Source organism: Rhodnius prolixus, unplaced genomic scaffold (assembly GCF_049639745.1).
Source record: "Rhodnius prolixus isolate KJV_2025 unplaced genomic scaffold, Rpr scaffold_10, whole genome shotgun sequence".
Lineage (NCBI taxonomy): Eukaryota > Metazoa > Arthropoda > Insecta > Hemiptera > Reduviidae > Rhodnius > Rhodnius prolixus.
The window spans coordinates 1,210,523-1,238,374 of NW_027411615.1; the positions used below are offsets into that span (position 1 = coordinate 1,210,523).

The window sequence follows — 27,852 nt, forward strand, 5'->3', positions numbered from 1 at the left end:
AAGTTTTCAGTATTTGTAAGTGAGCATCGTATATTCTAATAGCTAGTTTAACCTCTCGGTTTGTGAAAGTATTGTAACTGTGCTCATTTCCTAGTTTGAGTTATCAATCTTTGTTTTTAGCTAACATGATTTCAAATAAGTTAGTGCGGAGGACCTTAGATGTTGAGCACCCTTTAAAAAAGAAATAAGTTAGTTCCTAATTAGTCTCTGTTTATGTGAAATTATTATAATCTAATAGATTTCCTATTTTGAATTTTCATTCTGTTTTGATATCATCTGTTTTTGTATAAGTTTATTTACAAATTATGTTCTCGGTTTGTGAAAGTATTGTAACCGTACAGATTTCGTATTTTGAGTTTTCAATATTGGTTTTTAGGTATCCTGATTTCACATAAGTTTATTTACAAATTATGTTCTCGGTTTGTGAAAGTATTGTAACCGTACAGATTTCGTATTTTGAGTTTTCAATATTGGTTTTTAGGTATCCTGATTTCACATAAGTTTATTTACAAATTATGTTCTCGGTTTGTGAAAGTATTGTAACCGTACAGATTTCGTATTTTGAGTTTTCAATATTGGTTTTTAGGTATCCTGATTTCACATAAGTTTATTTACAAATTATGTTCTCGGTTTGTGAAAGTATTGTAACCGTACAGATTTCGTATTTTGAGTTTTCAATATTGGTTTTTAGGTATCCTGATTTCACATAAGTTTATTTACAAATCATGTTCTCGGTTTGTGAAAGTATTGTAACCGTACAGATTTCGTATTTTGAGTTTTCAATATTGGTTTTTAGGTAAACTGATTTCACATAAGTTTATTTACAAATTATGTTCTCGGTTTGTGAAAGTATTGTAACCGTACAGATTTCGTATTTTGAGTTTTCAATATTGGTTTTTAGGTATCCTGATTTCACATAAGTTTATTTACAAATTATGTTCTCGGTTTGTGAAAGTATTGTAACCGTACAGATTTCGTATTTTGAGTTTTCAATATTGGTTTTTAGGTATCCTGATTTCACATAAGTTTATTTACAAATCATGTTCTCGGTTTGTGAAAGTATTGTAACCGTACAGATTTCGTATTTTGAGTTTTCAATATTGGTTTTTAGGTATCCTGATTTCACATAAGTTTATTTACAAATCATGTTCTCGGTTTGTGAAAGTATTGTAACCGTACAGATTTCGTATTTTGAGTTTTCAATATTGGTTTTTAGGTAAACTGATTTCACATAAGTTTATTTACAAATTATGTTCTAGGTTTGTGAAAGTATTGTAACCGTACAGATTTCGTATTTTGAGTTTTCAATATTGGTTTTTAGGTATCTTTATTTCACATAAGTTTATTTTCAAATTATATTCTCGGTTTGTAAAAGTATTGTAATCGTATAAATTTTCTATTTTAAAAGCACTAAGTACAGAATATTATCTATCTATAAATTTTCTATATTGCATTTTCATTATCTGATTTGGTATCACCTGTTTTCTTATAAGTTGTTTAGTAAATTAATCTCTAGGTTTGTGAAGGTATTGTAATTGTATAGATTTCGTATTTTGAGTTTTCAATATTGGTTTTTAGGTATCCAGATTTCTCATAGGTTTATTTTCAAATTATGTTCTCGGTTTGTAAAAGTATCGTAACCGTATAGATTTCGTATTTTGAGTTTTCAATATTGGTTTTTAGGTATCCAGATTTCTCATAAGTTTATTTACAAATTATTTTCTCGATTTGTGAAGGTATTTTAATCGTACAAGTTTTTTAATTTGAGTTTTCATGATCCGTCTTCATTAGTTCAGAGATTACCTGTTTACGTATAAGTTGGTTGACCAATTAGTGTCTTGGTTTGTGGAAGTTTTGTAATCGTTCATTTTTTCTTAATTTGAGTTTTCAATATTGGTTTTTAGGTATCCAGATTTCTCATAAGTTTATTTACAAATTATTTTCTCGATTTGTGAAGGTATTTTAATCGTACAAGTTTTTTAATTTGAGTTTTCATGATCCGTCTTCATTAGTTCAGAGATTACCTGTTTACGTATAAGTTGGTTGACCAATTAGTGTCTTGGTTTGTGGAAGTTTTGTAATCGTTCATTTTTTCTTAATTTGAGTTTTCAATATTGGTTTTTAGGTATCCAGATTTCTCATAAGTTTATTTACAAATTATTTTCTCGATTTGTGAAGGTATTTTAATCGTACAAGTTTTTTAATTTGAGTTTTCATGATCCGTCTTCATTAGTTCAGAGATTACCTGTTTACGTATAAGTTGGTTGACCAATTAGTGTCTTGGTTTGTGGAAGTTTTGTAATCGTTCATTTTTTCTTAATTTGAGTTTTCAATATTGGTTTTTAGGTATCCAGATTTCTCATAAGTTTATTTACAAATTATTTTCTCGATTTGTGAAGGTATTTTAATCGTACAAGTTTTTTAATTTGAGTTTTCATGATCCGTCTTCATTAGTTCAGAGATTACCTGTTTACGTATAAGTTGGTTGACCAATTAGTGTCTTGGTTTGTGGAAGTTTTGTAATCGTTCATTTTTTCTTAATTTGAGTTTTCAATATTTGTTTTTAGGTATCCTAATTTCAAACAATTCTGATAATCATTTTTCGAATGAGTCGTTTTATAAATTATCCTTTTTGTTTCTGAAAGCAATCTTCTTTTTTTGAGTTGTCTGTATTTGTTTTTAGGTATCATGAGTTCAAATAAGTTTATTTACAAATTATTTTCTGGATTTGTGAAAGTATTTTAATCGTACAGATTTTCTATATTTAGTTTTCATGAGTTGACAATGTATTGTAAACGTTCAAAATTTCATATTATGAGTTTTTTTAATTATTGTCTTTAGGTATCCCGTTTTCCAATAGATGGTTTAGCTTTGGTGTTTGTGAAAGTTTTGCCGTGTTATTACTTGTAGTTTTCCATATTTGTATTTGGGTGTTTTGATTACAAATAAGTTTATTTACAAATTATTTTCTGGTTTGTGGAAGTATTGTAATATAGTATTGTTTAGGGAATTATTGTGTTTAAAAAAGATGCTAGCTGTGCCTCGGTAGACCAACACAAACCACTGAACTTCTATCCCAATTAGACCATTCAAATTAACCACTGTTTATGAAACTAGAGTTATGATTATGCCACTTTTCTTCTTCTAAAAACAGTTATATTTAAATTTTATTGTATTTATTTATTTTTATTTATTTATTTATTTATTTATTTATTTATTTATTTTTATTTTTTGCAGTGGGGTATAGCTTTGAGATTTTTCGCCCATCTAATAATTTCCTTAATATTTGGCTATATATACCAAGGTGTTGGTAACAATGCGCAAACTTTATTAGCTAATTTTATATTTGTTTATGGTTCCAATTTATTTCTTCATTATACTGGTCAAATGACCGTGCTCTTATCTTGTGAGTAATAGCTTAATATCTGTATTTATTGATTGTAGTGTCTGTTGACGCTTTCTATAGTTTTATTTTCATATTATTTGATTTTATTATTTACTTGTATTTATTTATTTTTAATTATTATATTTTTCTAGTCCCTTTAGAGTACAAAGTACTGACAAGGGAGCATTTTAATCGATGGTACTCATTAGCACCTTATTGTGCAGCACTTCTTCTGGTTGAAGTACCTTTTCAGGTAAATATTTTTTTTAAAAAAATCAAAAATATTTATAAATTTATTAATTTTTAATTCAATTTTTGCCACTTAAAACTTGTATGATTTGTTATTCTTGATTGGCAGACAGTTTGCGCTTTGACCTACATAGCACCCGGTTACTATTTATCTGAACAGCCGATGGAGTGTTCACGATTTGGTTCTTACGTTATGTTCAACTTGGCGATCTGTCTCACGGCGCAGGCTACTGGTTTCTTGACTGGAGCTCTTTTACCAATTACGGTCAGTCGTCTTTTGCTTTAATATTATTTTTATTACCACTATTTGTAGTTTTAAATTAATTCGTACAATTAATTAGTTTATAACTTTGTACTGTTAGAACGTTTTTTTGCTTTAAATTTTAATGCATAGTCCTCTAAAGCAGGGGTGGCCAACTTTTCTATATATAAGATCTACTTTTTATCTTAAAAGTGTGTCACGATCGACTTGTAGGTCGATAGGCGTAGTCTAAGGGGTGAAGAAGGGGTATGAAATGCATACTATGTTTATTTATACCTTGGGATGGAAGTTTTTCGAGGAATCGGTTAAATAAAGCAACTCGTCTCTTTGCCAACGTTTCGACAAATATATTGTCCTCTTCAGGGCGTAGCTATGCGGGTTGGTTGAGTTACAGAAACTGAACTAGTCACGCCTTGAATAGGGCAATATATTTGACGAAACGTTAGCAAAGAGACGAGTTGTTTTATTTGACCGATTCCTCGCAAATCTTCCATCCTATGTTTAACAATTTACAGTCACGAAACCAATATATTCATATTTATTTATACCCTGTTGTTGCTGTTCATTATTTTTGGTGACTGATTCATAGTCTGAATAGGATGAAAAAATAATTGCCATTTCAGTCGTGATACATTTATTCTGCCGAGCTTTCGACCTAGGGACTAGGTCATCTTCAGGGCTGTGGAACATATTATACAGATAGTTAACAATAATTCTATAGAAATTATATACATATCTAAGATAGAAAACAGTATAAATTTCAAAACAGACACGAACAATTTAAACAATATGTACGGACAAAATACTTGACAATTGGCAACACTGACTCCAACACAACCTAACTCAGACCGATCACATTCAGTCCATGAACAGACAAGACAGAATACACACCAACCCTGTATTGTAAAAATATTTCTTTGTCAACTAGGTAAATAATTTTTGTAAATTTCGTTACATTATACATAGGGTGAAGGGACCAGTAATTGACTGGGCACCAGTAATTGACATACCAGATATAAACTGGTATTATAAGGGATATGAGCCGTTTTTAGTGGTGATTCTTTCAATTTCGTTATTGAGAAGCCTTTGGGCAGCAGTTCCAGAAAAATATTAATTATTGGAAGGTTCCTTGGTATCAGTGGAAGGTTATTTGTGTTAAAAGTTCAAAATCAAGGAAAAAACAAGCCGTTGCTAAGGAGGATTGATAAGAAAATAATTTTCCTTTTTTCTTATTTTTCGTTTATTTGTTCATGTATTCGTGTGGTTATCAATGTTCTGTTATAATTAGTATTACTTGTAGCTTTAATTTATGTAGTTTTTTTTTTAATTATAAGAAGCATTGAGGATTAAACTGGGGCTGTCAATCACTGGTCCTTGAAACGGCAATCTGCCCAGTAATTGACATGTATGTCAATTACTAGTCCTACAGCTTTTTTGTTTGAGACCAGTGATTGACTTCCTGGGAAAATGATAAGATAGGTTGGTAAATTTTATTATAATTAAAAATTCAATACATTGTAAAATAAAATCATTGATAAAAATCGGCAACATAAAATAAATAGTAAAACTTCCAACAAAATATGTTTAAATTAATGAATTAGCAAATGTACGCCTTATTTCAAGAGGGCATGCAGAATGATTATTCTGTAGAGAACAACAATGTATGAACAACAAACTGGAATAATCGTGATCGCCGAAGAACAGCTTCCGAGGCCTACGTGACTAATAAAAACGACGCCCACCTAACGGAGTTGGAAAATCTCTCATTCTCCCTCAGTTTTGGGTCCTAGCCACATGACAAAGAAGAAAGGGAGGAAATGGCTAAACCATAGAATTCCATCAAAGAAAACGGCCAGAGGAAAAGTGAAGCTCCCTCAAGAGAAGTACCAGGTGCGAAATCAAACATACGTGGAGAGTTGGTGACTTTGTGATGTTTGTGATGTTACCGGTAGTACAGTTGTGTAAGGGTTGATCGTCAAAAGCTGCATAAAAAAGGGTAAGGTTGAAAAAATATTAGATTATTTAGGTTTGCCTATTTAAAAACTGATTGTAATTAATTATGAATAAGACTAATTTTTGTTATAAATCCAATTGAAAAAGTGTTTTAAGTGATTTATTTAGATCTAAAAGTGATTTTGAATGCATACCTTATGTCGTTTCATGAATATATTTGTATGTCAATTACTGGTCCCACTCCATGTCAAACACTGGTTCCACCGAAAATTCGGTATGTCAATTACTGGGTCATTGACATACTTACAAAAAAAATCATTTTTGGTTGACATAAAGATCGAATTTACTGCTTTTAAAATATTAATAAAATACAATACATCCTACTGGTGCGGTACAATTTTACAACCTTCACCTGGAGCCAAAATAACGGAAGTTATTCTATCTTAAACTCGAATTTTTTCTTAAGCAGTCAATTACTGGTCCCTTCACCCTATTCATTTTAATAGAATTATAGTTAACAATCTGTAAATATGTTCCACAGCCCTGAAGATGACCTAGTCCCTAGTCCAGAAAGCTCGGCAGAATAAATGTATCACGACTGAAATGGCAATTACTTTTTCATCCTATTTATACCCTGTGTTTCAGTATAAGGTGCATTCCAGCGAGGTGTGGGTAGATAAGTAAAATCTATTATTTTTTTAAATCACTTATTAAGTTTTCAAGATATAGGCTCATGAAGAAAATAAATTTCCAGACCCAACGTTTTGTTAGCAGCATTCCCGTTACCTGCGGTACCTAAAAAAAAATCGATTTTCCTGCACTTTTTCAAGATCGATTTTTACTAACTAAAAATGCAATTAATTTTTTTTTTTTTAATCAACTGCAATTTATAAGATTGCAAATACCCAGAATGCATTAAACTATTGCTCGAAAGTTTTGTCTTCTAAAATCGCTTCAAAGTCCATGGTACACACGGAATTCCACCCCAGACATTGCGAGCGATCGACGATCGACCAAAACTGGCCTCACGATCGACTTGTTAGCCACCCTCTGCTCTAAAGCATGTCTAAGTTGGGCAGTTTTCAAGTAAAAGTTTTTTTTAAAAAAAAGTTTCAAAGATAAAAAATACTAGAGATCAAAAATATTCTCATCTAATATGGTTTCTCCTCTCTCCCCCCAAAGATATACAGGGTGTTCATTTTAAGACGGCTCAAATGCATTTCATGCTTAATCGGTTGATCTGAGCGAAAAATGGTAGAGGAAAAATTTGTTGTCCGTCACCTCTAGTTTCAGAATATGCGACTTCATTTTAGATTCCTGCCCGCATACGCGGCTGACGCGCAACCAAAAGTAAGGGTTCCACAGATGACCCCCATTTTCATATACACAGTTTTAAAGAGTATAAAAAGTTATGAAAGAAACCAGAAACCGCAATTCGATATCTTCAAAATTAAAGGTGCTAGGCCATTTCAAAATCTGCTATTTATTAATCATATTTCAATTTTTTAACTTATAATCAAAGAGAAAGAAGAGCACGCGATAGATCATTTCAATGTATTTTTTCATCCCCTTTCTACTAAAAATATTGCCAAGGCAGTAAAGCTAGTATTTTTCTTAATATCGGGAAATAAGTCGTTTTCCGAGTGACTTTTCTAAGAAAAATCAAATGTTAAGAGCTTTAGATGTTCTCAAGCATACACAAAATGGCTAAAAAATAATTTTACATCTGTTTCAAACAAGAAGGTTTAATAATTATTTGGTATTATTGAGAGAGTTGTGTTTAATTACCAAAAAGATTGGGAACCATCGGTTTCCGGTTTCTTTCATAACTTTTTATGTTCTTTAAAACTGTGTATATGAAAATGGGGGGTCAACTGCGAGCCCTCACTTTTGGTCGCGCGACTGCAGCGTATGCGGGCAGGAATCTAAAATCAAGTCACATATTCTGAAACTAGACTGACAACAAATTTTTCCTCTACCAATTTTTCGCTCATATCAACCGTTTAAGCATGAAATGCATTTGAGCCGTCTTAAAATGAACACCCTGTATATCCTATAGAGATACCGCTTTATTCGATCTTATTTTTTCGACTTTCTCGAAATCGATTCTTACGATTTTCGTCAAGATTTTTACACAGTTACCAGACATATGTTATGCGTATCTTATGTTTATATTGTATTTATTTACTCTTTGAAACGTCTATAATTTTTCGTGAAACTTCCTGTGGAAAAAGGAGTGGTTACCTAATTTACCAGGTTTGTTAATTAGGTGATGTTTTATTTTTAAATTGAACCAGAGTGGTCACACTTTATTTAATTGAACACTTTTTAGTGCCGCCCACAAAAAGTTTCATTCATTAACATCGAATGTTTAACTCGATCATATAGCTCTCTCTCTCTCTCTTACCTAATTAATTAATGGTAATTAATTATTGAAAGGAATTTTTTCAAAAAAATTAAAAATAAAAATGCAAATTAAGTTAATGAAATTGTGAAACTCACCTTGTTAATTCAGACGCTATCTATCGGTTTAACTCATGAACTGAATCTATACTCTAGCGGCTAGAATAGGAACGAATTCTCTATATTTTATTATTTATTTAATTATTTATTTTACTTTTTTTGCTAGATTTATTTTACTAATTTTTTGTTTCTGTTTTTTGTTTATCTCCTTACAGCTTGCAGTGTTTTTAGCACCAGTATTATCTGTATTTTTCTCCGTTTTTGGTTTCACTACGAAATATGCGGACATTTCAGCACCGATTCAACCATTATATAATGCTAGTTATTTTCGTGCCGCTTTTCAAGGTTCATTTCTATCATTGTACGGCAATAATAGAAAAGAATTACCATGCCATGATCTATATTGTCATTATAAACAACCAGTGAAATTCTTAAATGAAATGGGTTTCATGGATTTTCGACCAGTACCAGAATTTTGCTATATTGTTGCTATTGGCTTGCTAGCATATGCTTTAACTGCATTTTCTGTTTGGTATAAATTGAATAGGCGGTAAAATATATTATATTTACTTGTATAAATGTATAAAAGTTCTTTTTAATTTATATAGCAGGTTAATGTTTTTATTATTATTATTATTATTAATATAATACCAGTGATAAATTAAAACAAAATAGAAAATTATTTGCTAGAAAAACAAAAAACAAAAAATCACAGTGTTGTTTATAAGCTGATCAATGATAGAAAAATCTTCTTGTAAAGTGGTTTTTGCTTATTTATTTTTTATAGCTAAAGAAAATTAGTTATTTCAGCCAAAATAGCTAAGTGTGGTTGAAGGTATGCTAGGAAGTCACGCACGTCAAGCGTAGGAAATCTCGCGATACTTTTCTGAGAGATAGATCTGACCTCTTTAGGTAATTGTTGAAACTAAAAGGAATTTTTCAAGTTTCATATTCAAACGGGAAGTCTAAAATTCAGTCCAAGCTGACAGTTATCAGCAGCTGCAGCAGCAGCGTTCTTTTCTTGTTCCTCCACTTCGGGAATATGGGATCCCTAGATCTTCTTAAACTAAGATTTTCTTCTGAGGGATACAATGAAAGAGTCTCCCTTGCAATCTGTGTAGATGTATCCTTATAAAAGGCAGAGTGAGTGCCCCGCTCTCTTTTAATGAGATTAGTAATCTTTATCTAGGAAAAGGGTATAGTGCAGGATTTTATTCTGGGTTATCCAGAGAAAATGAAATCTTAAACCAAGCACAGTGATTGGTCCTGTAAGTGGTTTGTTTTGGTTACGAGCTGTGGGTTAGTCCAAAGCCACTTCTCTCTTTTTTGGGGAAACAGTGCAGGCCTCCTGCTTATGGTTTGCCTAAGATAATCACAGTATCTTATCACCATTTTTTCAAAGCATGAAAAGCTTTCCTTGCTACATCAAAAACAGGATGGCAATTCTTCTGTCCTTACCTAAATTTGAGTTTCAAGTTTAAATGAACTTTTTTGCTTATTTCCTCGTACATGAACTTCTTGAAGCCTTATAAGGCTGTTATTATAAGGCTGAATTTTAGGCCGTACAGTTCTTGCTACCTTTTTTTTTTTTTTTAATGCTATGTAACTAGAACAGGGTTCTTTCTTGAGAAAGTCTAAATTAAACGTGTTTTTTAAAAGAGGCATAGAGAGATGGATCCACAAATCTTCAATTAAAGTTTGATACTTTTTAGCAGCCATTAAAAACGAATAAAATAAATTAAAAAACCGGAAACATGAAAAATGCCTGCCACTCTAATCTCAGAAAGTATTTGCGTTATTTATGTTGTACATATTTTGTATGTATTGTACTATTTTTAGTTTGAATTTATTTCTTTGACAAATTTTCTCAAATTAAATAATAAGAATGTTTGTTTCTGCTTGTGGAAAAGTATTATAAATTTATATAAATTTTAATTTAATAATTTTAATATTAATTTATCGTCAATAAATAAAACATAAAATGCGTTATAAAAATTAGAATTTGCCCGCTGTGATGTCATTAATGTGTGTTTATTCGCTTTAAATTAATTAGCAGTGGTTTTTAAAAGGTTTGTTTACAACCGATTTGTTGTAAACCGATTTGTTGTTAATAATTTTAAGCATGCGTACTTTTATTATTCATTTAAAGTTAAGGGTTTTGTTGGATTGTTCTTTATTAAAATTAAAATCATGGTGTTTTAGCTCAGTTATTGAATGTGATTTAACTGCGCAAGTCCGATTTGTTAATACAGTCGACTCTCGATAAATCGAAATCCAAAGGACTACAAGGAAAATTCGAATTATCGAGATTTCGAATTATCAAGGAGTTTGAATTATCAAGAAGGGGGGGAAAAAAATTCGAATTATTAAGAGTTTTTATTATGTATATATGTATGTACATACGTATATTGAAAATACGGATGAGCTTACCTAAGTTTTAGACATATATAGCCTCAAGTAACAAGGTAAAAATAATGAAAACGACAAAAAAGAACCAAAAAATTACATACGAGTATGTATTAACATTTCAATAAATAATAATATACATATGTACCAAATTAAAAAATGAAGAACAGTTTTTTGTTACAATGTGGCTTGACTTAGTCAAGTGACTTAGAATTGTAGAAAGCGTTGATGGTGGAATATTGAAAGTTTGGGCGATTTTTTTTCACGGCCGCGATAATTTTTTCTTTGTCGGACACAGTAAGGGAGACGTACTTCCCATCGTGACAAACTAAGAAAGAGACTTGGAAAGTTAAACTGGGCTGAAAGGAGAGGGAAAACATTACGCAGAATGTGAACAATAAGCGGAAAATGAGAAGTAAACATTACTAGGGAAAATTCGAATTATAAAGAGGGGCATGCGGCCTCGTTCGAATTATAGAGCCTCCTCTCTCCCTGTTGTTAAGAAAAGGATTTCGAGTTATCGAGCGTATCTAGATACACTGCATTTTTTCGATTTACCGAAGTTAGCAGCTGTAGAGTTCGAATTATCGCGAGTCGACTGTACATACCTCTTAGTTCCTCCCATGAAATTGGCCAAATCACAGATTTCAGTTTTCAACTAACGGATGATTGATTAGTTGGAAAATTGGGTTAAAACAGGCCTTACCTTAAAACAGATCTTAAAATCAATATATACTACACAAAGGTTGATTTTTTTTTTTATAGCATTTTATTTGTTTATTTATTTATTTCTAGAAAATGTCAAAAGAATGTTACAATTTTTCTGCTATTAAAAAAAAATCAGAACCTTTCGATACCAGAAAGTCCAGTCAAATATGCTGACGTTACATTACATTTTCCACCAGTAAACGTGCATTAGATGAGAAATAAAATGCTCGGTTCAAGTTTGCTCTTAGAATTTTCTTTTTTCCTACAAGGTTTCTTTGAACTCTTTGAAGGTCAGTAAAAAATTTCAGTTTCTTTTGCAAACTAGTTAAAAAAAAAAAATAACCCGAATACGAAGTAAAAAAAAAAAACTTTAAAACTTCGCGTTAATAATAATAATAGTTATAGAAAAAAAGGTTAAACATAAAAATACAAAAAATAAGTTTGTAACAAATTTTAACAGATAAAATTGTCCAAATTATAATTATAATTCTTTTATGTAAGCATTAAAGATTAATTACTGCTTCCCGCATTAGAATAGTGTAAAATAAGCTAATCACGTAAAGGAGCATATTTCAAAAACGGGTTTTTTTTACAAGATCCCAGAAAAAAATAACTTTTTATAGATTCTCTTCAATCTACTAGTGTACATTTTGACTCCTAGATAGCGTTGTAGTCGCATATTGTTGAAGCATTACTATTATTTATCTTCTACTGTTTCCCGCCACCAAATACAGGGTATGTTTTATTATATATATAAAAAAATTAAAAATATTGAAGTAAAATATAATTTTATATTAAAAAATATTTTATATTTAAACAAGAAAAAAAAAAAACAAGAATTTTTCATAGCGTGATTATTCAATGCAACTTGATTTTCTTCGATTAGAATTACTTATATTTAATTTTGGTTTGTTCTTTTATTAACTGTGATAAACATAATCTAGTAATAATAATTCAATGTAACTTTTTTTTAATTAAAAATAAATAAAAAAAATATGTATATTTTTAAGTAAAATTTCTCATTTGCTTAAATCAAAGTAAAATAAAACATATGTTTTTTGAAGTATGGATGAAATACAATATTATCTGTGATAATAAATAACTTATAAATTCCGACCCATAAAAAAGATAAAATGAATTATTATTATTATTTTGAATTCAGGGCAATTAAACTTATTGTGTAATTATATTGATTAATTTTTTTACATGTTTAATTAGAATTTAGTCGAATGTAGTTCCTCAATTTAGAAATCTTTTTCTTTAAATCTTTTATATTTAAATGTTTCGTTTTTAAATTTATTTTGTTAATAATAAATAAGATTTTTTTTTTTACATTATCTGTTTCATTGTAGTTTTCAGTGTAAATAAAGTTTTCTTGTCTAATTTGTTTGTTTTTTCCCCCTGAAGATTCTCGCTAAGGGTGGAAACGCTAGTCTTAACTGAGAAAGCGTCATTCCTGGAGATGGTGTAGGTATCGCTAAATGTGGCAGTTCTTCTGGAGATCTCTAGATCTGTCCTAGAGTGTAGTGTACTGTACTAGTATGGACCTAGTATGTCCACTATCTACGAGGGTCGTTTGAAAAGTCCGTGCAAAAATAAAAACTACTTAATTTTTTGGGGTAAACTATTTTTTATTTTTCAACATAGTCTCCTTTTAGGCTTATACACTTCGTCCAACGCTGCTCTAGTTTGTTGATCCCTTCCGAATAATAGGATTTGTCCAAGTCTGAAAAATAGCCATTCGTTTCTGCAATCACCTCATCGTTTGAATAAAATCTTTTTCTCGCCAGCCATTTCTTCATATTGGGGAACAAATAGTAGTCCGAGGGAGCCAAGTCTGGATGTGAAACGAGTTGGAACCCTATTTCCATTAATTTTGCGACCACAACTGCTGAGGTGTGAGCTGGTGCGTTGTCATGATGGAAAAGGACTTTTTTTGTGGGCCAATCGTGGGCCGTTTTTCTTGCAGCTCGGTTTTCAAACGGTCCAATAACGATGAATAATATGCACCTGTAATAGTTTTACCCTTTTCACAGATAGTCGATGAGGATTATTCCTTGCGAATCCCAAAAGACAGTCGCCATAATCTTTCCGGCCGAAGGAACGGTCTTCGCCTTTTTTTGGCGCAGATTCCCCCCTTGGTAACCCATTGTTTAGATTGTTCTTTGGTCTCAGGAGTGTAGTGATGTATCCATGTTTCATTCACAGTGACGAAACGACGCTTAAAGTCCTGCGGATTCTTCTGGAACAGCTGCAAACCGTCTTTGCAACACTTCACACGATTTCGTGTTTTTGGTCAAGCGTGAGCAATCGCGGCACCCATCTTGCGGATAGCTTTGTCATGTCCAAATGTTGATGCAAAATATTATGTACCCGTTCATTGGAGATGCCCCACAGCACTAGCAATCTCACGCACCTTCACTCTTCTGTCATCCATCAACCATATCATAAATTTTATCAATGATTTCTGGAGTAGTAACCTCAACAGGGCGTCCAGAACGTTCAGCGTCACTTGTGCCCATATGGCCACTCCGAAAATTTTGAAATTTTTATTTCTGTTATTGTTGTCATATTTACAATTAGCGCACTTCTGTACCCTTCTATTAATTTACTTCCACTTGTTATCGATGTTCCGTTAACTTTTGTTGTTGTTTTTGTACATGCACTTTTGTCCCTTTGCATTTAAATTCAGTCTTGTTTTGATTTTGCAAGAAAACGAAATTTTCACTAAAATATAAATATTTTCTTTTCCATACATGATTTAAAAATGTTAAGCCCGCAGTTTTTCTTCGTATAGAAAATAGCTTGGACCTGGTGGGAAGTAAACTTGAAATACTTCCGGACCGTTAAGGGTTAAATACTATAGGGTATATTTCCAATTTAGGAGAAAATCAGATGAAAGAAAGAGAACGTTATATTGAATACATTTTCTTAAGTATTTTATAATTTTCTCCAAAAAAAAATCAGAAAATGTTTCTTTAAAAAACTTAGCAAACAATAACGAACACTTAGAATGAGCAATTTTATCTTTAAACAAAAAATTAAGGAAAACTCTATTAAGAGCATTTCCACAAAAAGAAAAAGGTAAGTAGACTTAGCTCGGAAAAGCTACTTCAGTAAAATCAATGTTTACACTTAGAGGATTTATTCACGTTTCTGTTTTATGTTTTTTATATCTACAAACTTACTTTAAATTTAATTTAATTGATAAAAATTCGTGATTGAATAGTTCAAGATTGTAACTCTTCGCTGCAGTGAAGTTAAGTCCGCTTCACGAAACAAACAAAATTAATAACAATAAAACACAAATAACATGACGAGTCAATGTGACTCAAATATTGTGATATTACAAGAAAATACAATAAAAGCAAGGACCTACCCCTATTATAGTAGATGTTATTATCATCTTACATTTTACGCCGTAATGCACCTTTCGTTGGTTAGAAGTTTCCTATTGAGAGAAACAGGAATTTTACCGGCGTAACTAAAAATAGTTTGGTGTACTTTCCTGACTTTTTTAAAGTTCAACTTCTACATAAGGACGACCCTAGATGTACCAAATACGGCTGTCTTAGTTTGCAGTTTTGCTTTAAAGGAAACAATATTGTTTCTGGTCATACTAAGTGAAGATTCCTGTAGTTATTTCTGGTCAAATTCAATGTAGATTATAGTATTTTACTTGATTATAAGGTCGACCATAACTATACTAAATGCTCTTGCCTTACTACGCAGTTTAATTTCAAAGAAACAGTCATATATCCGTCCGGTCGATCTAAGTGTAGATTCCCGTATTTTTCATAGTGATCTTAAGTTGAACTACTACATTGAGACGACCCTAGATGTATTAAACGCTATCGTATTAGTTTCCAGTTTCTTTTAAAGAATACAAAAATATTTCTCGTTAAATTCAATGTAGATTATAGTATTTTACTTGATTATAAGGTCGACCATAACTATACTAAATGCTCTTGCCTTACTACGCAGTTTAATTTGAAAGAAACAGTCATATATCCGGTCAATCTAAGTGTAGATTCCCGTATTTTCCATTGTTATTTTATGCTCAACTTCTACATTAAGACGACTCTAGATGTACCAAATGCGGCAGTCATGATTTCCAGTTTGCTTTGAAGGAAACAATGTTGTTTCTGGTCATATTAAGTGTAGATTTCTGTATTTTCCTTTGTTATTTTATGTTCAACTTCTCTTCAGACGACCCTAGATGTACCAAATTACTCTGTCTTAGTTTGCAGTTTCTTTTGATGGAAACAAAGTTATTTCCGGTAAAAGAAAGTGAAGATTCTAGTACCTTTCATTTCTTTTTTGCCTCAAATTCTTCATTAGAACGACCCTAACAATACTAAATGCTCTTGCCTTAGTTCGCAGTTTAATTAGAAGGATACAGCCGTATATCTGGTCAATCTAGGAGTAGATTCCTGTATTTTCCATTGATATTTTATGTTCAACTTCTATATTAAGGCGACCCTAGATGTACCAAGTTACTCTGTCTTAGTTTGCAGTTTCTTTTGATGGAAACAAAGTTATTTTCGGTAAAAGAAAGTGAAGATTGTAGTACGTTCCATTTCTTTTTTGCTTCAACTTCTTCATTAGGACGACCCTACCTATACTAAATGCTCTTCCTTAGTTTGCAGTTTAATTAGAAGGATACAGCCGTATATCTGGTCAATCTAGGTGTAGATTCCTGTATTTTCCATTGTTATTTTTTGTTCAACTTCTATATTAAGGCGACCCTAGATGTACCAAATTACTCTGTCTTAGTTTGCAGTTTCTTTTGATGGAAACAAAGTTATTTCCGGTAAAAGAAAGTGAAGATTCTAGTACCTTCCATTTCTTTTTTGCTACAAATTCTTCATTAGAACGACCCTAACAATACTAAATGCTCTTGCCTTAGTTCGCAGTTTAATTAGAAGGATACAGCCGTATATCTGGTCAATCTAGGTGTAGATTCCTGTATTTTCCATTGTTATTTTATGTTCAACTTCTATATTAAGGCGACCCTAGATGTACCAAGTTACTCTGTCTTAGTTTGCAGTTTCTTTTGATGGAAACAAAGTTATTTTCGGTAAAAGAAAGTGAAGATTGTAGTACGTTCCATTTCTTTTTTGCTTCAACTTCTTCATTAGGACGACCCTACCTATACTAAATGCTCTTCCTTAGTTTGCAGTTTAATTAGAAGGATACAGCCGTATATCTGGTCAATCAAGGTGTAGATTCCTGTATTTTCCATTGTTATTTTTTGTTCAACTTCTATATTAAGGCGACCCTAGATGTACCAAGTTACTCTGTCTTAGTTTGCAGTTTCTTTTGATGGAAACAAAGTTATTTTCGGTAAAAGAAAGTGAAGATTGTAGTACGTTCCATTTCTTTTTCGCTTCAACTTCTTCATTAGGACGACTCTACCTATACTAAATGCTCTTCCTTAGTTTGCAGTTTAATTAGAAGGATACAGCCGTATATCTGGTCAATCTAGGTGTAGATTCCTGTATTTTCCATAATTTTTTAAAATTCAACTCCTACATTAAGACGACTCTAGATGTACCAAATGCGGCTGTCTTAGTTTGCAAATTGCATTGAAAAAAATTATGTTATTTCTGGTCATATTAAGTGAAGATTTCTGTATTTTTTTTTTGTTATTTTAAGTTAAATTTCTAAATTAAGGCAACCCTAGATGTACCAAATTACTCTTTCTTAGTTTGCAGTTTCTTTTGAAGGAAACAAAGTTATTTCCGCAAAAACAAAGTGAAGATTCTTGTACTTTCCATTTCTTTTTTGCTTCAACTTCTTCATTAGGTCGACCCTAACTATACAAAATGCTCTTCCTTAGTTCGCAGTTTAGTTAGAAGGAAACAGCCGTATATCTGGTCAATCTAGGAGTAGATTCCTGTATTTTCCATAATTTTTTAAAATTCAACTCCTACATTAAGACGACTCTAGATGTACCAAATGCGGCTGTCTTAGTTTGCAAATTGCATTGAAAAAAATTATGTTATTTCTGGTCATATTAAGTGAAGATTTCTGTATTTTTTTTTTGTTATTTTAAGTTAAATTTCTAAATTAAGGCAACCCTAGATGTACCAAATTACTCTTTCTTAGTTTGCAGTTTCTTTTGAAGGAAACAAAGTTATTTCCGCAAAAACAAAGTGAAGATTCTTGTACTTTCCATTTCTTTTTTGCTTCAACTTCTTCATTAGGTCGACCCTAACTATACAAAATGCTCTTCCTTAGTTCGCAGTTTAGTTAGAAGGAAACAGCCATATAACCGGTCAATCTAAGAGAAGATTTCTGTATTTTCGTACTTTTTAAAGTTCAATTCATACATTAAGACGATCCTAGATGTACCAAATGCGGCTGTTTTAGTTTCCAGTTGGCTTTGAAGAAAACAATGTTGTTTCTGGTCAAATTTAGTGAAGATTTCCTATATTTTCTATTAAATGTTGGCTTATTGGACTGCTGTACAAAATTAGGAAGACTTACGCTATTAATTACAGTATTCAAATCATACGATCTTTTTTACAATACCTAACTTTTGTAGGTAAGATTCATAAATTTTTAATTTAATAATTACATTTTATTTTGGTAGATCATGTATGAAAATAAATGAAAAAACAGCTGGAATCAGCTGCTGAGATAACCTTTACTCACCAGCTGATCAGCCTGACCAGTTACTGTCGGCCATCTTTACGATAACTCGTTCGTGGTGTCTCTTTATTAACGTGAATTTTTAACTGAATATTAGTGGGTGGTAAAGTGAAGTACGATTTTATATTGAGTTAAAGTTATACTTAAACGTCCCCCTTCAGCTCAGCCTACCACCAAAACACTTTACACCTGCAGACGTAATGGACGAAATTCGTCGACTACCCTAAAAAAATCACCTGGCATCGATCTCATAACCTCAACCATCTTAAACGAACTTCCAAGAAAAGCCATACTATTCCTCACACTGCTTTACAACTCGGTCCTCAGAACGACGCACTTTGCCACTCTGTGAAAATTCTCAATCATCAAAATGGTACCAAAACCGACGAAACCCATCACTAGTATTACTTCCTACCGACCAATCTGCTTACTACCACTTCTTTCCAAAATCCTCGAAAAGCTACTTCTTAAAAGACTTTATCCTTTAACGTCAAAACAAAATATAATTCCGGATCATCAATTCGGATTTCGGAGACATCACTCAACTTTTCACCAGATGCTTCGCGTTGAAGACACTATTGCTACCTCCCTCGAGCGAAAGCAGTATTGCCCGAGTGTTTTCCTTGACGTCGCTCAGGCGTTCGACAGGGTGTGGCACGAGGGACTACTGTTTAAGATGAGGGAGATTCTTCCTCATACTTACTACCTCATCCTCAAATCTTACCTAAAAGATCGATATTTCAGAGTCAACTGTGGAGCAGCAGACTCTGATATCCGTCTAGCTCGAGCTGGTGTTCCTCAGGGCAGTGTCCTAGGTCCTATTCTTTACTCCGTGAATACAGCAGACATACCTCAACATCCAAATACTACACTCTCCACCTTTGCTGACGATACTGCTATCTTATCTCCACATTCCGATCCTCTTATCGCTACACGAACTCTACAAACACTCATCAACCACTTACAGGACTGGCTTCTCAAATGGAGAATCAAAACCAACGTTACGAAGTCAAAGTTTATAGTATCAGACGGAAAATCCTACCTCCCGTCATCTTGAACCAAACTCCTATACCAACTGTGGACAAAGTACGCTACCTTGGACTGCACATAGACAAACGGTTGACATGGAATCCCCATACTAGACTGAAAAAAACAAGAAACTAACCAGCGCTACAAACTTCTCGCCAGACTACTTGACAAACGATCGAAACTTAACCTACATAACAAAAGACTCTTATATCTACTGTTACTGCCACCTATTTGGTCATACGGCATCGAAGTATGGGGATCGACTAAGCGTTCCAACTCACTACGCCTCCAGACATTACAATAAAAAATACTTCGAAAACTTCTTAACGCTCCGTTCTATGTATCTAACCTCACTATCCATAATGACCTCCTTTCATTACAGATCTTGCTAACACTCATTTTTTCAAATTTCATTCCTCTACAGCAGCTCATCCTAACCCTCTCATAGAACACCTATCTTCCTCCACATTACCAGGCAATCCTCTATGGAGATTGAAGAGAAGATGGTGCTTGTGATCTTCTCTTATCGTGAGAGCAGTGTAGCTGAGCACGTTACTGGAGTGACAAAACTGGGTGCCTTCTCCACCCGTGATTTTCTTTTATTTCTTTTTTCTTTTACCATATTTGCTTGTTGTAACAACTGCTGCAGTGGTAAATTACAATAAAAGATAAAAAAAAAAGAAAAAAAAAGTTATGCCTAGTGCGTGATATACAGTTTTAGTGTAAATAGTGTTCTGAATTATTTTAAATAGTGACAAGTGTCAAGTGATATTGGACTGGTGATCTATAGAGATGCTGATGTACTTGGATATTCTTTAAACAAGGTAAGACTTTATTATCAATTACTTATTTTATATTTTTATTATTCTTGCATGAAAACAGCATGTTATCACTTAATTATTACTTACAAATTAATATTATCGCTTAAAATTTGATCACTTCAAAAAGTATTTAAATTGATTTCTAAACCTTTTTGAAGAATTCTTTGATCTTTTCGTATTAATTGATTATGAGTTCAAAATTAGTATTCTTGGTTTACCTATATTGATTTTTGGAATTGATTTCTAAAACTTGCTTTTCTCAAATGTGTTTAATTATGATTAGTTCCTTCTGTAGGTATTAAAACTCATATAAAGAGCGCTAGCGTTGGATATTTTGCATTCTTATTTCTGTTTACATTAAGACCCCAACTACTCTAAATCCTCGTGTCGTACTTTGCAGTTTGCTTTAAAGGAAACGATGTTATTTCTGGTCAAACTAAGTAATAAATCCCAATATTTTCAATACTTTTTAAGTTCAATTTGTACGTTAGGATGATCCTAGCTGTAATAAATGCAACTGTTATAGTTTGTAGTTTGCTTTCTATGAAACAAAGTGATTCCTGGTGAAACTAAGTGTAGATTATAGTAATTTACTAGCTTTTTTTACTTTTACTTTTCTATGAAGGTAGACCCTAACTAAATGCTCTTGACTTAGTTCGCAGTTTAATTAGAAAGAAAAAGCCACATATCCGGTCAATCTAAGAGAAGATTTCTGTATTTTCCGTACTTTTTTAAGTTCAATTCCAACATGATGACGACCCTAGATTTACCAAATACGGCTGTCATAGTTTGCAGTTTAATTAGAAAGAAAAAGCCACATATCCGGTCAATCTAAGACAAGATTTCTGTATTTTCCGTACTTTATAAGTTAATTTCCTTCGTTAAGATGGCTTTAGATGTACCAAATGCGGCTGTCTTAGTATGCAGACTGTTTTGAAGAAAACAATGTTATTTCTGGTCAAACTAAGTGAAAATTCCTGTATTTTCCGTACTTCTTAAGTTCAATACCTACATTAAGACGACCCTAGATGTATCAAATTACACTGTCTTAATTTGCTGTTTGATTTGAAGGAACGAAAGATATTTACGGTAAAACAAAGTAAAGTTTCTAGTATTTTCCATCTTTTTTGCTTCTACTTCTTCATTAGGACGACCCTAACTATACTAAATTCTCTTGCCTTTGTTTGCAGTTTAATTAGATATATACAGCCACATATCAGGGCAATCTAAGAGGAGATTCCTGTCTTTTCCGTCCTTTTTAAGTTTAATTCCTTCATTAAGACGGCCCTAGATGTACCAAATTGCACTTTCTTGGTTTGCAGTTTCTTTTCAAGGAACCAAAGATATTTACGGTAAAACAAAGTGAAAATTCTAATACTTTCGTTTACTTTATTGCTGCAACTTCTTCATTAGGACGACCGTAACTACACCAAATGCTCTTACCTTAGTTCGCAGTTTAATTAGGAAGATACAGCCGTATATCCGGTCAATCTAGGTGAAGATTCCTTTTTTAACTTCAATTTCTGCATTAAGACGACTGAAACTTACTAAATGCGTCTGTCTTAGTCTGCATATTACTTTGAAGGAAACAATATTGTTTCTGGTCATACTAAGTGAAGATTCTAGTACTTTCCATTTCTTTGTTGCTACAACTTCTTCATTAGGACGACCCTACCTATACTAAATGCTCTTCTATAGTGTGCAGTTTAATTAGAAAGATACAGCCGTATATCCAATCAATCTGAGAGTAGATTCCTGTAGTTTCCATGCATTTTTAACATTAACGTCTGAATTAAGACGATCCTAGGTGTACCAAATGCGGCTGTCTTAGTTTCCAGATTCTTTTGAAGGAAACAATGTTGTTTCTGGTCATACATAGTGAAGTTTCTAGTACTTTTCATTTCTTTTTTGCTCCAACTTCTTCATTAGGTCAACCATAAATGCTCTTCCTTTGTTCGCAATTTAGTTAGAAGGAAACAGCCGTAGTCAATCTAAGTGAAGATTCCTGTATTTTCCGCACTTATTTAAGTTCAATTCCTACATTAAGACGACCCTAGATGTGCCAAATTAAACCGTCTTAGTTTGAAGTCTCATTAGAAGGAAACCGGAAGTTATTTCCGGTAAAAGAAAGTGAAGATTCCAGTACGTTCCATTTCATTATTGCTTCATATTTTTCATTAGTTCGACCCTATCTATACTAAATGCTCTTACCTTAGTTTGCAGTTTAATTAGAAAGATACAGCCATATATCAATCTAAGACAAGATTTCTGTACTTTCCATTGTTATTTCATGTTCAACTTCTCATTAAGGCGACCCTAGATGTACCAAATTACTCTGTCTAGGTTTGCAGTTTCTTTTCAAGGAACCAAAGATATTTACGGTAAAACGATGTGAAAATTCTTTTACGTTCCATTCCTTTTTGCTTCAACTTCTTCATTAGGACGACCCAAACTATAATAAATGCTCTTCCTTAGTTCGCAGCTTAATTAGAAGGATACAGCCGTATATGTGGTCAATCTAGGTGTAGATTCCTGTATTTTCCATTGTTATTTTATGTTCAACTTCTAAATTAAGGCGACCCGAGAAGTTCCAAATTACTCTATCTTAGATTGCAGTTTCTTTTGAAGGAAACAAAGTTATTTTCGGTAAAAGAAAGAGAAGATTGTAGTACGTTCCATTTCTTTTTTGCTTCAACTTCTTCATTAGGACGACCCTAACTATAATAAATGCTCTTCCTTAGTTCGCAGCTTAATTAGAAGGATACAGCCGTATATGTGGTTAATCTAGGTGTAGATTCCTGTATTTTCCATAATTTTTTAAAATTCAACTCCTACATTAAGATGACCCTAGATGTACGAAATGCGGCTGTCTTAGTTTGCAAATTCCTTTGAAGTAAACAAAGTTATTTCAGGTCAAATTTAGTGAAGATTTCTGTATTTTCCTTTGTTATTTTATGTTCAACTTCTACATTAAGGCGGCCCTGGATTTACCAAATTACACTGTCTTGGTTTGCAGATTCTATTCAAGGAACCAAAGATATATACGGTAAAACGAAGTGAAGATTGTAGTACGTTCCATTACATTATTGCTTCAACTTCTTCATTAGGACGACCCTAACTATACTAAATGCTCTTCCTTAGTTCGCAGCTTAATTAGAAGGATACAGCCGTATATCTGGTCAATCTAGGTGTAGATTCCTGTATTTTCCATTGTTATTTTATGTTCAACTTCTATATTAAGGCGACCTGAGATGTACCAAGTTACTCTGTCTTAGTTTGCAGTTTCTTTTGAAGGAAACAAAGTTATTTTCGGTAAAAGAAAGTGAAGATTGTAGTAGTTTCCATTTATTTTTTGCTTCAACTTCTTCATTAGGACGACCCTAACTGTACTAAATGCTCTTCCTTAGTTCGCAGAATAATTAGAAAGATACAGCCGTATATCCGGTCAATCAAGGTGTAGATTCCTCTATTTTCCGTACATTTTTAAGTACAATTCTAACATTAAGACGACCCTAGATGTGCCAAATTACTCTGTCTTAGTTTGCAGTTTCTTTTGATGGAAACAAAGTTATTTCAGGTAAAAGAAAGTGAAGATTCTAATACTTTCCTTTACTTTATTGCTGCAACTTCTTCATTAGGACGACCGTAACTACACCAAATGCTCTTACCTTAGTTCGCAGCTTAATTAGAAGGATACAGCCGTATATGTGGTCAATCTAGGTGTAGATTCCTGTATTTTCCATAATTTTTTAAAATTCAACTCCTACATTAAGATGACCCTAGATGTACGAAATGCAGCTGTCTTAGTTTGCAGATTCCTTTGAAGTAAACAAAGTTATTTCAGGTCAAATTTAGTGAAGAATTCTGTACTTTCCATTGCTATTTCATGTTCAACTTCTCATTAAGGCGACCCTAGATGTACCAAATTACTCTGTCTAGGTTTGCAGTTTCTTTTCAAGGAACCAAAGATATTTACGGTAAAACGATGTGAAAATTCTTTTACGTTCCATTCCTTTTTGCTTCAACTTCTTCATTAGGACGACCCTAACTATAATAAATGCTCTTCCTTAGTTCGCAGCTTAATTAGAAGGATACAGCCGTATATGTGGTCAATCTAGGTGTAGATTCCTGTATTTTCCATAATTTTTTAAAATTCAACTCCTACATTAAGATGACCCTAGATGTACGAAATGCGGCTGTCTTAGTTTGCAAATTCCTTTGAAGTAAACAAAGTTATTTCAGGTCAAATTTAGTGAAGATTTCTGTATTTTCCTTTGTTATTTTATGTTCAACTTCTACATTAAGGCGGCCCTGGATTTACCAAATTACACTGTCTTGGTTTGCAGATTCTATTCAAGGAACCAAAGATATATACGGTAAAACGAAGTGAAGATTGTAGTACGTTCCATTACATTATTGCTTCAACTTCTTCATTAGGACGACCCTAACTATACTAAATGCTCTTCCTTAGTTCGCAGCTTAATTAGAAGGATACAGCCGTATATCTGGTCAATCTAGGTGTAGATTCCTGTATTTTCCATTGTTATTTTATGTTCAACTTCTATATTAAGGCGACCTGAGATGTACCAAGTTACTCTGTCTTAGTTTGCAGTTTCTTTTGAAGGAAACAAAGTTATTTTCGGTAAAAGAAAGTGAAGATTGTAGTAGTTTCCATTTATTTTTTGCTTCAACTTCTTCATTAGGACGACCCTAACTGTACTAAATGCTCTTCCTTAGTTCGCAGAATAATTAGAAAGATACAGCCGTATATCCGGTCAATCAAGGTGTAGATTCCTCTATTTTCCGTACATTTTTAAGTACAATTCTAACATTAAGACGACCCTAGATGTGCCAAATTACTCTGTCTAGGTTTGCAGTTTCTTTTCAAGGAACCAAAGATATTTACGGTAAAACGATGTGAAAATTCTTTTACGTTCCATTCCTTTTTGCTTCAACTTCTTCATTAGGACGACCCTAACTATAATAAATGCTCTTCCTTAGTTCGCAGCTTAATTAGAAGGATACAGCCGTATATGTGGTCAATCTAGGTGTAGATTCCTGTATTTTCCATAATTTTTTAAAATTCAACTCCTACATTAAGATGACCCTAGATGTACGAAATGCGGCTGTCTTAGTTTGCAAATTCCTTTGAAGTAAACAAAGTTATTTCAGGTCAAATTTAGTGAAGATTTCTGTATTTTCCTTTGTTATTTTATGTTCAACTTCTACATTAAGGCGACCCTGGATTTACCAAATTACACTGTCTTGGTTTGCAGATTCTATTCAAGGAACCAAAGATATATACGGTAAAACGAAGTGAAAATTCTAGTACGTTCCATTTCTTTTTTGCTTCAACTTCTTCATTAGGACGACCCTACCTATACTAAATGCTCTCCCTTAGTTCGAAGCTTAATTAGAAGGAAAGAGCCGTATATCAGGTCAATCTAGGTGTAGATTCCTGTGTACTCCTTTGTTATTTTATGTTCAACTTCTAAATTAAGGCGACCCGAGAAGTTCCAAATTACTCTGTCTTAGTTTGCAGTTTCTTTTGATGGAAACAAAGTTATTTCAGGTAAAAGAAAGTGAAGATTCTAATACTTTCCTTTACTTTATTGCTGCAACTTCTTCATTAGGACGACCGTAACTACACCAAATGCTCTTACCTTAGTTCGCAGCTTAATTAGAAGGATACAGCCGTATATGTGGTCAATCTAGGTGTAGATTCCTGTATTTTCCATAATTTTTTAAAATTCAACTCCTACATTAAGATGACCCTAGATGTACGAAATGCGGCTGTCTTAGTTTGCAGATTCCTTTGAAGTAAACAAAGTTATTTCAGGTCAAATTTAGTGAAGATTTCTGTATTTTCCTTTGTTATTTTATGTTCAACTTCTACATTAAGGCGACCCTGGATTTACCAAATTACACTGTCTTGGTTTGCAGATTCTATTCAAGGAACCAAAGATATATACGGTAAAACGAAGTGAAAATTCTAGTACGTTCCATTTCTTTTTTGCTTCAACTTCTTCATTAGGACGACCCTACCTATACTAAATGCTCTCCCTTAGTTCGAAGCTTAATTAGAAGGAAAGAGCCGTATATCAGGTCAATCTAGGTGTAGATTCCTGTGTACTCCTTTGTTATTTTATGTTCAACTTCTAAATTAAGGCGACCCGAGAAGTTCCAAATTACTCTGTCTTAGATTGCAGTTTCTTTTGAAGGAAACAAAGTTATTTTCGGTAAAAGAAAGAGAAGATTGTAGTACGTTCCATTTCTTTTTTGCTTCAACTTCTTCATTAGGACGACCCTACCTATACTAAATGCTCTTCCTTAGTTTGCAGTTTAATTAGAAGGATATAGCCGTATATCTGGTCAATCTAGGTGTAGATTCCTGTATTTTCCATAATTTTTTAAAATTCAACTCCTACATTAAGATGACCCTAGATGTACGAAATGCGGCTGTCTTAGTTTGCGGATTCCTTTGAAGTAAACAAAGTTATTTCAGGTCAAATTTAGTGAAGATTTCTGTATTTTCCTTTGTTATTTTATGTTCAACTTCTACATTAAGGCGACCCTGGATTTACCAAATTACACTGTCTTAGTTTGCAGATTCTATTCAAGGAACCAAAGATATATACGGTAAAACGAAGTGAAGATTGTAGTACGTTCAATTACTTTATTGCTTCAACTTCTTCATTAGGACGACCCTAACTATACTAAATGCTCTTCCTTAGTTCGCAGCTTAATTAGAAGGATACAGCCGTATATCTGGTCAATCTAGGTGTAGATTCCTGTATTTTCCATTGTTATTTTATGTTCAACTTCTATATTAAGGCGACCTGAGATGTACCAAGTTACTCTGTCTTAGTCTGCAGTTTCTTTTGAAGGAAACAAAGTTATTTTCGGTAAAAGAAAGTGAAGATTGTAGTAGTTTCCATTTATTTATATGCTCTTCCTTAGTTCACAGTTTAATTAGAACGATACAGCCGTATATCCGGTCAATCTAGGTGTAGATTCCTCTATTTTCCGTACATTTTTAAGTACAATTCTAACATTAAGACGACCCTAGATGTGCCAAATTACTCAGTCTTAGTTAGCAGTTTCTTTGGATGGAAACAAAGTTATTTCAGGTAAAAGAAAGTGAAGATTCTAATACTTTCCTTTACTTTATTACTGCAACTTCTTCATTAGGACGACCGTAACTACACCAAATGCTCTTACCTTAGTTCGCAGTTTAATTAGGAAGATACAGCCGTATATCCGGTCAATCTAGGTGTAGATTCCTCTATTTTCCGTACATTTTTAAGTACAATTCTAACATTAAGACGACCCTAGATGTGCCAAATTACTCTGTCTTAGTTAGCAGTTTCTTTTGATGGAAACAAAGTTATTTCAGGTAAAAGAAAGTGAAGATTCTAATACTTTCCTTTGCTTTATTGCTGCAACTTCTTCATTAGGACGACCGTAACTACACCAAATGCTCTTACCTTAGTTCGCAGTTTAATTAGGAAGATACAGCCGTATATCCGGTCAATCTAGGTGTAGATTCCTCTATTTTCCGTACATTTTTAAGTACAATTCTAACATTAAGACGACCCTAGATGTGCCAAATTACTCAGTCTTAGTTAGCAGTTTCTTTGGATGGAAACAAAGTTATTTCAGGTAAAAGAAAATGAAGATTCTAATACTTTCCTTTACTTTATTACTGCAACTTCTTCATTAGGACGACCGTAACTACACCAAATGCTCTTACCTTAGTTCGCAGTTTAATTAGGAAGATACAGCCGTATATCCGGTCAATCTAGGTGTAGATTCCTCTATTTTCCGTACATTTTTAAGTACAATTCTAACATTAAGACGACCCTAGATGTGCCAAATTACTCTGTCTTAGTTAGCAGTTTCTTTTGATGGAAACAAAG

General features: G+C 32.8%; 1 protein-coding gene across 3 annotated transcripts in view; it reads left to right on the forward strand.

Moving 5' to 3' along the window:
• The window catches only part of LOC141456999 (ATP-binding cassette sub-family G member 1-like), a 204,931-nt gene extending 192,642 nt beyond the window's left edge, over positions 1 to 12,289 (forward strand). For all 3 annotated transcript variants that reach the window (XM_074133454.1, XM_074133457.1, XM_074133455.1), the window contains 4 exons: positions 3,238 to 3,406; positions 3,538 to 3,638; positions 3,744 to 3,899; positions 8,528 to 12,289. In XM_074133454.1, the coding sequence (XP_073989555.1) occupies positions 3,238 to 3,406; positions 3,538 to 3,638; positions 3,744 to 3,899; positions 8,528 to 8,866 (765 nt within the window). In that variant the 3' untranslated portion in view covers positions 8,867 to 12,289. The remainder of the gene's footprint in view (positions 1 to 3,237; positions 3,407 to 3,537; positions 3,639 to 3,743; positions 3,900 to 8,527) is intronic.
• Positions 12,290 to 27,852: the final 15,563 nt, after the last annotated feature.